This window comes from Protopterus annectens, chromosome 13.part0, assembly GCF_019279795.1.
Source record: "Protopterus annectens isolate FY-2018-M chromosome 13.part0, PAN1.0, whole genome shotgun sequence".
NCBI classification, from domain to species: domain Eukaryota; kingdom Metazoa; phylum Chordata; order Ceratodontiformes; family Protopteridae; genus Protopterus; species Protopterus annectens.
In genome coordinates, this window is record NC_056747.1 from 117,355,766 (window position 1) to 117,372,223 (window position 16,458).

General features: G+C 38.0%; 1 protein-coding gene across 1 annotated transcript in view; it reads right to left on the reverse strand.

The window, feature by feature from the left end:
* Positions 1-16,458, reverse strand: part of LOC122817637 (tetraspanin-3-like) — a 200,179-nt gene that overhangs the window by 144,833 nt on the left and 38,888 nt on the right. The window contains exon 6 of the mRNA XM_044090691.1: positions 1,247-1,330. Within this exon, the coding sequence (XP_043946626.1) occupies positions 1,247-1,330 (84 nt within the window). The remainder of the gene's footprint in view (positions 1-1,246; positions 1,331-16,458) is intronic.

Here is a 16,458-nt window from a genome sequence, read left to right on the forward strand (position 1 = left end):
GCACCATGGCAGTGCCAAAATCATGGGGGATGCTTGGGTAGAGGGCTTCCACGTCTAGGGTGATTAGAGTGAGTTTCGTGCCCTCGTAGGTCCTTTGGTACTGGGAGATGGCATCGAGAAAGGCCCATGAGTCTTTGAGATAAAACTCTGCGCTTTGTACCAAAGGGTTAAAATAAAAGTCTATTCGTTCCGAGATGTACTCGGTTTTGGTCCTTTTGGAAGACACTATCTGCCTGAGTGGGGGATCTGTTTCGCTCTTGTGGATCTTGGGGATTCCAAAGAGCAGGCCTGTAGTTGGGGAGTCTACTGCCATGAAGTCGAACTTCTCGTCTGTGATTTTGCCTTGTGCTCGCAGTTTGTATAGCATGGTGTCTATGGCTGAAAACCTGCTGAGCACATCAGATTTGCTGGTCAGGCGGTAGTTGCCTGTGTCCGATAGGACTTCCAGCATTTTTTTGTTATAGTGGGCTTTGTCCATAATGACTACCCCTGCGCCCTTGTCAGCTTTTTTGTTTATAATTTGGTCATTTTTGGTGAGGCTGTGTAGGGCTTTCCTTTCTTTGGGGGTTAAATTGTTGTACCTGAAAGTGGGACTATTGTTGATTGTTGAGTTTCTCTCTGATATTGTTTTTCACGACCTGGGAGAACACGCTGATGGTGGGGTTTAATGGAGGGTTCCAGAGACTATTTCTCCTGAGGGTCATTGGGAGGGTGCTGTCACTGTCTGTGGAGGCAGTACTGGTTGTACTATCGGTGACGGCTGCCTCCGCCATTGTGGTGGGGGCCGGCCGCCTCGGGGTGCTGTGGGTGAATATTGCCACCCTGTGCCCTCCGGGCTTGTGATCTTGGCTTGCCCTTGTACGATATATATATATATATATATATATATATATATATATATATATTTTTTTTTTGACATACGACATATATATATATTTTTTTGACATACATACGATATAGATATATATATATATATAGATATATATATATAGATATATATACACACACACACACACACACACACACACACACACACACACACACACACACACACACACAGACAAATACATATACAAATGCACAATATATATATGTCTCCATAATCTCATTTAAATTGTTGCATTTCATAGGATAGCAGTTTCAATCAGTGCTTGACCAGATACTAGAAACAACTGATGGCCAACAAGGATGCATCTGCTCATAACCAATCATATGACGATTTAATAATGCAACAGTTACAACTTACCAGTAAGCAGAGTACTGCAACGGATGACCATAGAATGTAAGTGAGATAGAGTTTCACTCTATGTTCCAGCTTTGTCAGGCATCCCTTCATAGAAGAGAGACAAAAAAATATATCAGTGTTCAGATTTTCAGTCTAGTTGTCCATCAAGTCCATTGGCTTAGCCTGTTCTATAATCCTGCTGTTGCTTCTTTTTATAGTAAATTAAGTCAAGGTCTGTAACAGTTAAATGGCTTGGTGCTCAGTACTCATTTCAAATCAAGAAACTATGAGATTTTGATCTTAACAGAAAAATACACCAGTTCTAAAATGGCTAAGGCAGCATGTCCTAGTTAACATGAACCACACTCTATTTCTACATTTTTTAATGGAGGGAAACATGCTTTATAACTATGATATTATCACATGTTAAGCTCTACATCTGGTTAAGTGACTTACTCACTTGGTATCATTAGTTTGCTACTCATCTTTTTTAAAGGTTATGGAATGCAATGGAGGAAGAATGAAGATGTCATCTGTGCACCTGCTGCTTGAAAAAATAGACAAGACACAGAAGTGCACCCTGCCTTAATGTAAGAAAGCAGCTTATAACAAGCAAATCAGTGAGGCCCCATGAGATGTGCTACTGCAAAGGGCATGTATTAGTTCTGCCAATGCCTGGGCTTCAAACTACCACAAAAGCTGCAATGCATGGTTATAACATTCAAATGCCTTGGCAGCAGACAATGTTTAAGTAGACTTGCTTCACTTCTGGCTAATTGTGCTGTACATCAAATCAGGACAATGCTTAGATCTACAAAGAGAAGGAGGGTTTTCACCAAATGTAAGGAAACAAACTACCAGTATATATACCCCTGGTGAGGCACCCTCTTGGAGTGTTGCATGCTGAGGAAAGATACTCGGAAAAGTTTCAAATCATACCTCTCAACTTTTTTGGTTAGAATTCCAGAGAAATATAAAAATAATGGGGGACAAAGGTTCAAAATCAGGGACAATTTTTAATTATTATTCTAATTCATTTAAAAGAAATATAGAACGACAGGTGTTACATCAACAGCATTTTTTTAACAGAAAGAATAAAACTGGCAGCTAGTGCAGAGGACAAAAACTCTCAGCTGTTAATGAGCTGCTTCTTGTACCGAGGGTACAGGGTTTGAGCCCTTCCACCTTCATTTGCCTATTATGCAACTCTGACCAAGTCACTTACCCAGACAGATCCCCTGGGTCGCCCCAGAAAAGGGAGAATTTATCCAGTGGGCTTATCCAGTTAAACAGGTTGAAAAAAAGTCAGAAAAAAAATAAGACTTGACATTGTTAACTATTCTCCTCACTCATTTACCAGAAAACCAAAAATATTACGACAGACGGTGCAAAAAATCACGGAAGTTCTGCAAACTCAGGGACAGCTGAAAGATGTTTCAAACAATATAATGGTTCAGTGGTAAGGTCTTTGTCTAACTAATACTAAGGGTCTGAGTCTGCCTGTTTGCTCCATGTGTGTATAAATTTTCCATCAGGTACTCAGGATTCTTACCCCTTACAAAAGTGTTGATTGATTTATTACACTAAACTATGTAAATATAATGTGTTTGCCTTTGCCTTTGTGATGAAGGATGCGACTGAAATGGTCTGCTAACAGGGTAAGTCACTGGTCCTTAAATAAATAAAACCAAGCTGAAGATTATCCACAGAACTAAAACCAGTCTAGGGTTGCATCACCTAACACTGTGGTGACATGGTAAAGACATTCAGATACCTCAGTAAAGTACAAAGGACAGATGTATGTTTCAGAGAAGTGCAAGGGTGAGGAGCTTAAGGATGGATATCCAGAAGTCTTATTACAATAAAACAGTGGAGGATACTTCCATAGTCCACAAAACTAGTACATCAGGTAGGGGGAAAAAAACAAACAGTGACGAGCTTTACTATAAGTGTGACGAGCATAAAATAACTTTTGATGGAAAGGAGGAAGGGAGAGGCTGTTTGAAAAACAGAGTCTATAATGACAGCATCTTTTCTTCTCTTCTGCAAGTGCTATGAGAACTTCTAGCATGCTGTGTCTCTGCTTCAGTCTGAACCAGTCCTTATATTTTAAAAACTGACCACTCCCTCAGAACAAGACATACCTGACCTACACACCAGATAAAGTGCAAGCTTATAAACATTATATACAGCAAGCAGTAAGAAAACCCAAAGGCAGTGAGTGTATTCCAGCAGCAGACCCAAACAAAATTCCAGTTAGCAATAGGCAGAAAGGCAAGGCTCAGCAGTTGTAAAATCTACAGGTTTTATTAATAGTTTGCGCTTTTGCAGTGTTCACCACTGTTTCATCAGACAAAAAAGTAAAGCAAATGAATTCTTTTATACTAAACTTTAGTATCAATTAACATGACAATGCAGAATCCTAATTGATCCACAAGGCATTTACTTTTAAAGCAACAGCATCTAAAAATAGCACATAAAGTAGCAAGTAAAAACGCAAAAATGCAGAATAATACATTTATCTGTTTTTCTTTGCCTTTAATACTGGTTTTAGGGGTACATGGTCATTCAGACAAATTTCCCTATGCACTCCTAACCTTAAAATCCACTGTAATTCTGCACTTTCTGTCATGTTTACTAAGTTTTCTCCTCACACTCGGTCACAACTTGCAAAACTTGGAATACAAATGTGTGTGTTGCCATTTGTTAAGTGTGTGTTTTGCTAAAGCACTACAGTCATTCCCTCTCCTCGTACAATATAAATGATCCCGCACTCTCTCTTTCAGTTTCTGGTTAGTTTTACCTATGTAAAATTTGAAGCACAAAACAGTGTGCTGCAGAAATAACATCCCGTGTATTGCAGTCTGCTGAAACCCTAAGTTTCCATAAATAGCCTGTCGCTGGATGCTTAAAATACATAGACTGATATAATTACAGTATGCACATTCCTGACATTTACATGTACCCCATTGTTTTACCCCTAAATTATGATATAATCTACTCAAGCTGCAGCTCCTCCCAACTGGGACTGGAAACATTATGTGTACACACGTAACACCAACTAAATGTAACTGATACTTTTTCACCTCCCATTCAGCTCCTCACTGACAAGCTACAGCTCATCCCACACAGGTTATGGCTCCTCCCACAGCACTGAGATGACACTCCATACCTAAAAACTATTCACCCTTGCCAGAGTCTTATTTGTTGTAATGTGTCAGCTCCAGCATACCACTCAACTGGCATCACACCTCACCATACTTCAACTTACAAATGGTTAGCCCACACTGCTACTTCATGCAGCTGATTCCAAGGGGGCTACATAGGTCACCTGGACACAGGTACCCAGTGATGAACATCAGCCTTCCAAACACCAGTATCCCTGTCCCAGTCTATGTTCTCCGATTCTCTAACTTATGTCTTATGGTCGTTGATTACATTTTACATTACTCTTCTCAGGCCCTTCATCTTGGATGAATCTGCCAAGAGTGGCCCTGCAATGTGCACAAATATCCAGAAAGCACAGCTCTAAAGATCTCAGGTTATGTAAACTCTCTAGCTACATGATATCACAAAAGGAGATGCAACTTATAATGCTTCACAAATGTATCAACACAGTCACAACCTCAGAACTACCTGTCATGGGCACTAAAGGCTAATGATGCAGCAGTGAACTTTGTGAAGTGGGCAATTAATTGTCCTTAAATGGGTTCATTACTGAAAAGAAGCCTTTAGAAAGTCAATTTTCTAAGTTTGATTACACACTAGGGTACCCAACTTGTTCCAAGAAGTGAAATGACCAATATAACTTCCAGAAACATTTATTCTTAAAAATATCAGCTTAAAAGTGTCTATGAGGGTTCAAGGTATGTAAAATCTTCTCATCTGTAGTTTGATACTAAGGGTCGAGAAGGCAACCAATTTCTCTGATTAAAAAAATTATCACACTTAACCTCTATCATAAAGGAAAGCTAGCAAAACCTAGTCTTTACAAAACTTGTGTAGGCTCAGAGGCCAATACTGCTCAGAATTTGAACCAAACACAACCAGGTAGCGAAGACTCGGGAACTCTATTACTAAAACCAAGGATCTGAAGATGTCTTTTACAGACAAAAGTGCTTAACCTTGGTTTTGATAAAGAGTTTGTTCCAGAGTTTTAGCTATCTGGTCGTTGTTGGTTCTATTTGATTATCTATGCCCCAGTTCCAGGGTTTCTGCACATATTTTTTTTACTGCTTTGAATTTGTTCACCATTTTGGACAAAATAGTAGTTACTAAGGGATGTGCCTTCCATGTTAGCTGCTTTAAGGGAACCAATTACACGAGGTCAGCTGGATTTTTGAGGAGAGACTCTAGTGTAAGAATATGGATTAGTTTATTCTTGCAGTTTTCAAACAAAATTTCCCTTAAAAGACCTTAACAGTAGAGTAAAGAGAAAAGTGGAAGATTTTCATTGTAAATGCACTAGAAGGGGACAACTGTGAACCTTGATGAAGAATAAGCAGACCCTTATCTAAAATGCTGTGGCAAATCAATCCAAAATCAGTGGCAACCATGTTTGAAAAGGTTAATTACTTTTCAGCTTGAAATCCAAAAAATAATTTCTTCCATCCTGACAGGTGGGGCTTCCTAATAGTATGGCCTCTGGCTTTACTTAAAGCCTAAACTCTTCTTCTTTTGAGTCTCTGTGCTACTAGGAATAAACAGATCAATTTCAGTGCTGTGTAACGGGATGGCAGTGCAGTTCTGTGTGGGGGACATTCCCTTTCTGGTGTAAGAGGTAAATTTCCCCAACAGACAAAAGAAATAAGAAGCTTCCTGATAAAGATGGAGGACTACACTGTTCTGATTAGCTCAGTCAGCAGAATAAAAACTAGAATGAACAGCAGATGCAGGGTGGTATCCAACGAGACGGAGCCCGAATAATGAAAAAATTCTTTACTCAATCCAATGATCAAAATGAAGTACAAATACACATAAAGTCACAGTTTAAAAATGATAAAACAACAAGTTAAGCGCTTTCGTCAATACTCAGACTTCTGAAAACCATAAGTCGGAAACAATATCCACACACTGCTTATAGCAATTCAGTTCTCCAAGTTAAAGCACAGGCTGACTATAGCTGGAATAAATGCAGTTCGAAACTTTCAGTTAACCACAAGGTGTAAGAATGTTCACTCACTGAGGTAATCAATTCTGGTCTCCGAATTAGCAAGCCAGAAAGCAGGCTGGCATAGCCAAAAAAAATAAGTTCAGATTTCCGCACCAAACAGTCAACTGATAAAAGCGGGTAAAAGCAAAATACTGCACATTGTAGTTAGCGGTGCATCTCCCCAGGGTAAAGCGTAAGTTTTTAAAAGCTGGAATAAGTGCAGTTCAAGTTCCCAAACAAACACAGGATACAAAATATAGTCCACACACTCTGGTTATCTGTCCAGGTCTCCGAACCAAAAAGCAGACTGACAAAACTAGTAGACGTTAAACGCTACTAAAGCGTTTTTCGTTCAGATAAATATCCGAACTTCATCAGACAAAACGCTGGTGTTGGGAGTCAGTTAGAATTTAAATACATATTGACAGACATACTGATTCAACGTTAATTACGCAAACAGCTAATTAACCTAATTTAAAGTAACAGAGTCTAAAAAACAGTTTTTACTACAAAATAACTAGTAGTTTACAATTTAAAGTAATTGCAAGCTGTTATTATGTTCTCCTAACATATGGGAAGACAACTTTTACTACAAAATAACTAATAGCTAGTAATTTTAGATATTAAAAAATAAAAACATAAGAAATGTATATGAAGATTTTGAACCTTTATGTTCCAACCCTATATCTACAAATATTAGACTCCTGCTTATAATACTAACATCTATATTTAAAATGCAGTAAGCATTAGTTAACCTAAAAACATGTACTTAAGACTATGTTATATTCTAGGTACAGCTTACAATCAAATAAAAGGTTACATTGTCCTTTGGAATGATAGAACTATAACCAACAATACGAGCACTCAAAAAAGTGGACACTTAGTACAACCTAATAAATTGTTAAAATAAATTTTGCCTATAAAAACAATGAGTAATATAATCATTGTAAATGATAAGTGAACACCCTACTATATATATTTTCCTTAAATTTATTATAATGTTTTGTTATTTGTTGTTAGTACAACCTAATAAATTGTTAAAATATATTTTGCCTATAAAAATAATGAATAATATAATCATTGTAAATAAGTGAAAACCCTACTATATGCATTTTCCTTAAATTTATTATAATGTTTTAATTACTACAATTAATAAGTATAAATGTATAAATAATGTCAAAATTAAAATAACTTATGTCACCTTAACATGCTAGTGTATGTTCGTGTAGGTTAACTAGTCTAACATGTATTATATGTTTAAAATTGCAAATATTACCAATAACATAAGTCACTGTTTATCTTAATAAACTTTTCATTTTTAATACACATGTAAGCGAACAACATTCATTAAGTCCTGGTTCTATGCATGCTGCCAGTTGGAGTTGCCAGGATAATTCATCTCTTTCTAATTGCAATTTCAAATAATTATCATTCAAAAAGTCAAGCTTGTGTATATTATTTTTAACTTGATTAATTACCATGAACTTAAAGCTATGACCTGCATTTTGTGAACAGTGCCTAGCTAACGTGTTTTCATTTTTGTTCTTATTAATTGCATATATATGCTCATAAATCCTGTCTCGTAAGCGCCTATCTGTCTTTCCTACGTAGAATGATGTACAAAGTGTACACTGAGCTAAGTAAACTATTGCCTTTGAATTACAATTGTAGGAATCCCTGACAAAAAACTTTTCGTTCCTAATAATGAACATTTCAGATGATTCAATATAGGCACAGTAACTACATGCCCCACATTTGTGTGTACCTCTATTGCTTTTCTTCATGTTGGGTTTTAATTCCAACAATTTTTTCATATTAATTCCTCGTCTATAAGTCACAATTGGGCCAAAATTTAAAATTTTAGCAAGATCTTTGTCAAGTGATAAACAGTACCAATATTTTCTCACAATTCTACACATGTCCAATGCCTCCGGGCAATATGTAAAGGTAAATGCTATAGTAAAATTTGTTTTAATGTTTTCACTATTATTTACACCTTGCTCTATGTTAGCCAAGTGGTGTAAAGATGACTCAGTGACATCATTTATTACATTATTTACTGTAAATGTTAAATTACCTAATCCATTATTCAAAATGGCACTTATATGTACCTTTCCTTCTTTTACTAATTACTTCTTGGAATATTTCATCTAAGAATGATGGTGGATAACCTCTACTGTGAAACATTTGGTACAATAGGTCACATTCTTTATCAAATTCTTCTTCAAGTGTAATCATCCTCGCCGCCCGGACCAGTTGGCCTTTGACCACCGATTTCTTCTGGTGGCGAGGGTGTGCACTTGTGAAATGAAGAAAGGTGTTCGAATAAGTGCTTTTTCTGTATATTTTTGCTACATAACCCACTACATTCTTGCTTAGTTCAATATCCAAGAAGTTAATAGAGGTTTCTTGATAGTTTTTCGTGAATTTTAAAAAAGAAGTTGTTGTATTAAAATAATCAACGAGTTGATCTGCTTGTTCTTTCTGGCCTCTTAAAATAATGAATATATCGTCCAGAAATCTCTTGTATGTAAACATTATTTTATTCCATTGACTACTAAAGATGTGGTTTGTTTCCCAGTAGGCCATTACTAAGTTTGCAAAACTTGAGCCTACTGATGACCCCATTGCCACACCTATTTTTTGAATATATAGCTTGTTTTCAAAGGATAGAAAGTTATATTTCAAAATAATGTCCAAGAGCTGTTCAACTAGGTTACACTCGTTCGAAGTTGCCCCCTTTGACCTAATAAAGTCTACTACCCACTCTATACCCAAGTCGTGTGGGATACAGGAATAAAGATCGGTAACATCAACGGTTAAAAATTTTAATGAATCATCAAATGTCATTGATTGCATCTCTTCCAAAAAAGACCATGAAACTTTAAGGATTTGTTTTTCTCTATTCACATACTCTTTTAAAATTGAGTCTACTAGTTTAGCGCATGCATAGGTCATAGACTGCCTTGCATCCACTAATGCCCTAAAAGGAGGGTTAGATAAGTTTTTATGTAGTTTGGGAATCCCAAAAAGCTTTGGGATTCTTGGTGCTAATATGGTTAAGTAGTGATTTTGACTAATGTCAATTAATCCATCTGTGTACAAATCACTGATGAACATCTTAATATTGTTATGCGCTTTGCTAAGTTGGTTCTTGTTTGATAGTTCATAGGTATTTTTTTCTAACAATGTTAGCATTATGTTAGAATAATCTCCATTGTACATTACTACAAGGCCCCTTCCTTTATCTGGCTTCATGAATCTTAATGGGAGACTCCTAAGAAGTGTTAGTAGTTCTATTTCATCATCTGAAGTATTACATTTATATTTCCCTCTCATGCTATTTATTATATATCTAAATTCATTTTCACACAGTTGCTCATATATGTTTAAAATAGCATTTTGGGGAGGGTTGAATGCACTTGCTACTCTTAGTTTGTTTTCATTAAAAGTAGTGTTACCAAACAAGATACTTAGATTAAGCTTACGAATAAACAATTTAAAATCAATAAGTAGTTCCGCTATGTCACATTTCCTAGAAGGTACAAAGGTGAGACCTTTTGAAAAAAGTTCCACAAGGGTCGTGTCAATACAACACTCAGTAAAATTGTAAACCTTGAAGTCACCTTCTCTGTTAGTAATAATTTCATACAGTTTTAACCCTGAAATTTGTTCTTGCTGCGAGTGTTGTATTTTTTCGGCCCTTGATTGCGGTTCGTTTTCCAGTTCTCCCCCCTCCCCCCTCTGTAGTTTTTTTGATACTGTTGTTGTTGATCTTGACCTTGCCATTGGTTATTATTTACAGGATCAGGTTGAATTGATCCCTGCGCAGTTTCTTCTAATTCAAAAATGTCACCTTCAAGACTGTCATTAATTGCGACAGTATTCGGAAAACTCGTGGTATGTCCATCACTGGTGTTTTTATTCCATGCTGTTCTTTCCAGATTCCTTTTTATGGTTTGGTCTGTGTAACCCCTAGGGTTACGAGGGTTAGTTTGTGAACTGGGGGGGTTTGGAAATGCTGACCCATCCTGATAAGCTTTCAGGTCTCTGTTAAGTTTTTTTAATTTGTTCATTTTAAGTTTACTCATTTGTTGGGCTATACTCGATAGTGACCTATTATATTCAAACTCATATCTATTGTAGTCAAGGTCATTTTTTATTTCTTGCTCCAAAATAGTAGTTTCACTTATCAAGTTGTTTAATGTAATTTGATAATGCTTAACCATACATCATAGTATTTCCAGACCTTGATTGTTATAAATACTAATTAATTCATTATAAAAGTCTGACCCGTACTCTAGGCCAGTAGGGTACGAGTAATGTCTTAGGCCTTTAGGCACTATTTTCTCTTTTAAACATCTGTTAAAGTAGTTCAACTCAAGTTGTAGTTTTTCAATTTTAAAAAGTTTGTTGTCAAATGTTTTTAATTTTACAACTATGGTGCTGTTAGATTCATTGTCGGTTACTAAGTCAGTCCCTTCTGTTGATGAATCCATATTCAATTCATTATTTAACCATGTGTTAGGATCAAAATTGTTAACCATAACAGTTTCAATTACCTCATGAGATTCCCTTGTACGTCTCCCCTGTGGAAGACCTATAATTTCACTTTGTGTCACCTGTGCGTCAGGTGCCTCCGATAAGATACCATTTCTTTGACTGGAGCCATTGCCGCCGGAACTGGTAACAAAATCAACCTTCTCCGATAAGCGGTCAAGTCGTTGGTTTATTAGCTCCAAAAGTTGTGTTAGGTTACCTTGTGTTAGTGGTTCCCCTTCATTCACGGTCTCCATCCTTCCTGCTGGTGTCAACAACAAAAAAGCAAACTGAGAAAGTGTGAGGCTGCACCAAACTTATAACAAAAGCAAATGTTGACACCAACAGCCACAGGAATAGAGCGCAGATTAAGTGATCCACATAATTTTATTAACAATACACGTTTCCACAGTAAACCATAAGTCGGAAACAATATCCACACACTGCTTATAGCAATTCAGTTCTCCAAGTTAAAGCACAGGCTGACTATAGCTGGAATAAATGCAGTTCGAAACTTTCAGTTAACCACAAGGTGTAAGAATGTTCACTCACTGAGGTAATCAATTCTGGTCTCCGAATTAGCAAGCCAGAAAGCAGGCTGGCATAGCTAAAAAAAAATCAGTTCAGATTTCCGCACCAAACTACTAAAGATGTGGTTTTTTTCCCAGTAGGCCATTACTAAGTTTGCAAAACTTGAGCCTACTGGTGACCCCATTGCCACACCTATTTTTTGAATATATAGCTTGTTTTCAAAGGATAGAAAGTTATATTTCAAAATAATGTCCAAGAGCTGTTCAACTAGGTTACACTCTGTTACTTTAAATTAGCATAATTAGCTGTTTGCGTAATTAATGTTGAATCAGTATGTCTGTCAATATTTATTTAAATTCTAACTGACTCCAACACCAGCATTTTGTCTGATGAAGTTCGGATATTTATCTGAACGAAAAACGCTTTAGTAGCGTTTAACGTCTACTAGTTTTGTCAGTCTGCTTTTTGGTTCGGAGACCTGGACAGATAACCAGAGTGTGTGGACTATATTTTGTATCCTGTGTTTGTTTGGAAACTTGAACTGCACTTATTCCAGCTTTTAAAAACTTACGCTTTACCCTGGGGAGATGCACCGCTAACTACAATGTGCAGTATTTTACTTTTACCCGCTTTTATCAGTTGACTGTTTGGTGCGGAAATCTGAACTGATTTTTTTTGGCTATGCCAGCCTGCTTTCTGGCTTGCTAATTCGGAGACCAGAATTGATTACCTCAGTGAGTGAACATTCTTACACCTTGTGGTTAACTGAAAGTTTCGAACTGCATTTATTCCAGCTATAGTCAGCCTGTGCTTTAACTTGGAGAACTGAATTGCTATAAGCAGTGTGTGGATATTGTTTCTGACTTATGGTTTACTGTGGAAACGTGTATTGTTAATAAAATTGTGTGGATCACTTAATCTGCGCTCTATTCCTGTGGCTGTTGGTGTCAACATTTGCTTTTGTTATAAAGTTGCATTAAAGACTGGTGTCTCTAGAGTGGGTGCTTCTGCCACTATTGGACTTCTAAATATGCAAAAGAAGGCCTGAAAGCATAGAGTCAGTAAAGGCTCTGTATGCGAGGCAGAGATCTCCCCTTAGCAGCCTGAAGGACACTGAGATAAGAGCAGGGCTTTGAGGTAGTCAGAGTAGCTTTTATGGTATAGTTTCATAATTTTCTTGGTGAGAAAACATTGTGGTTGCTTAAGCTGCATCAGGTACTTGGACAGGTACATGCTGAATGGAGCATTAAATTCAACAACTGCCCTAATGAGTGCATTGTACATTGGAATTATCACCTTCTTAGATTTGGATGCCATACCCTTGCTAATAAGCTGTGCTATAAAGAAGGACTTCCTAATAACATTCATCATGTGGTAGTGAAAAGACAATTCAATGTCTACATGTTCCCAAGTCCCTCACTACTGGGTCAACTTTCAGGAGAGTGCTGTCAATGTGATAGTTACAGAAGATGTCTTGCTTACTGAAGGATACAATTACGCACTTTTTGGCATTTAGTTTTAGGTCATGGTTTTGACATCAGCAATTTGTTTGTGACAGGCCTTCCTGAAGGATGTTGGTGTCTTCTGGAGAATTTGTGATGGCACTGACTTTGCAGTCATCAACAAATTTTGTCAGCCATATGCTCCCAACATTTGCCCTGAAACCCAAGCAGTAGATTTCAAAAAAGAGTAGCTCGGGACCAAGCCTTAGGGTACCCCGCTAGTAACATGTCTCTTACTGGAGGTAGATTCACCCACCCTAATTTCTTGGGTTATATGCAAGCCAGTTTTCTATCCAATGATTTGCCTAGGTATTTATATTTAGCTGGATGAGTTTATTAACCATGCCCGAGAGTGGGATGGTGATATCTTTGCAAGGTCCTAAAATGGGGTGTGAACAGTTTTACCCTCATCCATTGTTTTGATGACTTTCTTGAAGTCAACCAGATTCAGCAAGCAGGATCTGCCTTTGACAAAACAGATCTGGCTTGGGTGGATAGTTTTTAGGTTGCATATGTCTTTGTTTATTAATTCTGTAATGATCTAGTTTCCCCGATCGATTGATACCCAACCTTTGTGAAGGAACAGGACTATTGCAGTCATCAATTAATTTAGTACAAACCTCGTTTGGTGGCTAATGTTTGAAAAGCCTCTGGAGGAGGTTTGACGGGTTATTTTTCAGGCTGATCAACAGGCATCCTTGTATGTTATCTAACCATATAGAAGGAGATTTCTTGGCCAAGGATAGTGCCTTGAGGACTTGTTCTTGGGAGATTTGAAGGGGAGATTCAGATACTGATGAGGTCTGGCCAAGAAGGGAGTGAAGTTAGAGCTAAATTTATCTGCTAGTATATCCACTATGTCTTCTGGCTTACAGTATATGAAATAATTTACTCTTAGCTCAGTGCAATTTTGAACATTATTTCTCTAATTTCTGACATAATTAAAATGGCTTTGTGATTGTCTTATGCCTGGATGGCTATTTTTGCTTAGTACCTAGCTTTGTTGATTTAATCAGGTTCCAAGTATCTCAGTTCACCTTAGCAACAATATTTTGGACATTTTCAGAATTAAATTTTGTTCTTACGTGCAAGGAGTTTTTCTGTTTTGTATAGCTTATTTATATTACTGTTCTACTATAAAGACATTCTTAAACTTGGCACTGTACTTATATCGGAGAGAGACAGATGCTTCTATCCAGTTTTTTTTTTACACATTCATAGAAATTGGCAGTGAAGGATTTCACATCTGTAGCATGGTGGAAGGGAAAGCTGAATTTTTGCCTTGTCATCACTCTGCTTTAGCAGATATGTCTTAGTATAATTTCTGTATAATGAGTTATTAGAGGATGCTACCGGCTTCAGTCTTATGGTGAGTATGACTGATTTATGGTCTGATTTGACTAGACAGGGTATTTACAACTGGAGGAAAGCACAGCTGACCCATACTGGTAAGAACCAAGTCCAAACTTTTGTCACCTCTTGTTGGGTTATGGACTAGCTGGTCCAGCGAGCCTGTATTTATGAATTTAGGAAGTCTCGGAGCAGAGAAATTTGGAGATGTACAAGTTGCACAATTAATGGAGACGTAGTTAATGCTCCCTAAGAAAGTGGTGTTTGGCTGAATGCCTAAAGCTTCCACATTAAATAGGCAGGAGGCATGGACCAAGAGGTTCCTACAGTTGGCTATAATGTGATATGGGGTTTTGTTAATGTTGGACATGGGGAATTTCCAGGCCATTACCCTGCATAACAAGTCTGGAGGTATCACTCTGTAGCATTACGAATATGGACATACCGCCCCCTTTAGTGTCTTTGTCTAGTGCAGTGGGTCTGAATGTATTGTAGGCATTGAAAGCTTACACCGATGGGGTGCTCTGAATATTCTTGAACCAGGTTTCCATGACGATGCTGTACATAACAATGCATTCTAAGACAGGGATTACTGGAGAGGAGTACAGGTTTCTGTCTAGGCTCCTAGTGTTGAGTAGTAATGCATTCTGAATCTTGTTTTGGTATTTTGGAAATGTCTGCAGACTGACTTTGCTTAAAAAAAGGCACTATGGGGGTGGATAATGTTTTTGTCAATATACAAAAGCCTTAGGAGGGGAAGGTGCAGGCCATCCCCGACAAAGCAGCTGGGACTGTCTGATATGCCCTCCCAGGTATATAAATATAGCTCTCTCTTAGAATGACACCGGAAGCTAAGCCATTACAGACAATCATCATTTGTTCATACTGTTGCATCATTCTAGGTGAAGGTAAAATGATGCTCAGGGCTAGGTTAATACTTGCCTTGGGCACCTATTATGAGAGCTCCCATCATATCTCTCTTCATATACTCCAGGGAAGTATGTCTCAATGCATTTACTCCTTCATGTACTCAGAGTCATATGTGTAACTGTGATGCAAGAACATGACTGCATGCATTGGGTGGCAAATCCTGGCTCCATAAGCCAGATGATCATGACCCTCTCTTTGCGGAGCCTGATGAGTGGTGCATCAGCGTCTCTCATATTGGAATATCCTCTAGTTAGAAGGTTTTGGCTGTGTGGTGGTTTGCTCATTTATGAGCTGAGATACTGTGAGTCATAGACATTTGCTTTGTAATGGGTGCTGCTTGAGCTGAGAGTTTTCAAGAGTGCTGAGGGTACTTGTTATATTCATATACGGGAGGCCTTTGAGTATTAGGTAGATTGCATTTAAGAACCTCAACGTATATGGGTCTGTGTATATGGTTTGTACTGTGCATGGTGGGTGTAGTGGGCTTCCGACAACCTGTTTGGTATTAGTAGAGTCTGTATGCGACAGCCTTGTCTCCAGTAACATTTTGTAACTACATTTCTTTTAAATTGTATCAGTTTGTTTAAGAATTAGGTGGTTGATAGTGTACATATGAGATAATGGCTACATTGTCTTAGGGTCCCCATTTCCACTAGGCTGACACAGGCTGTAGGAAAGTGCATGTCCGTGGTTTCAGATGCTTACTGCATGATCTATGTGGGGGGGCTGGGGGTAGGGGTGGTTACAAATGACTTGTCTGAGTACCATATGGATAAAGGCTAAAATCTAGATCTAATCTTATGGGGCAGTGCTCCTCAATGCAGAAACCAGTTGCTCATCAAGCAACTAAGTAATAATCAACCCCCCCCCCCCAATTTTCTACATGGGGTCAAGGTGTCAGATAAGCTGCTGCCATCTCCTACTTGATTCAGTGTTACTCTCCTACCTTCTTCAAAACTCACGCCTGGCTGCTGCAGGTCTTCTCTTAAACAATCCATCCAGCTCTTTCCTGGATGCTTTCATTTCCTCCTGCATTCTTCTCGACTGTCTCAAATGTCCCTCACCAGATTGTCTTCTGCTTTAATGCTAGTGTGCCTGAACCACTAATCTGTTCACTCTGACCTTCTCTGCAATTGCAACTACTTGGACGTCTGCTCGGATGTCCTCATTTCTTCATATGTTCATAGGTAGGTAGGTAGGCCCTAGGGCCTATACAAGCCTAGCCAAAA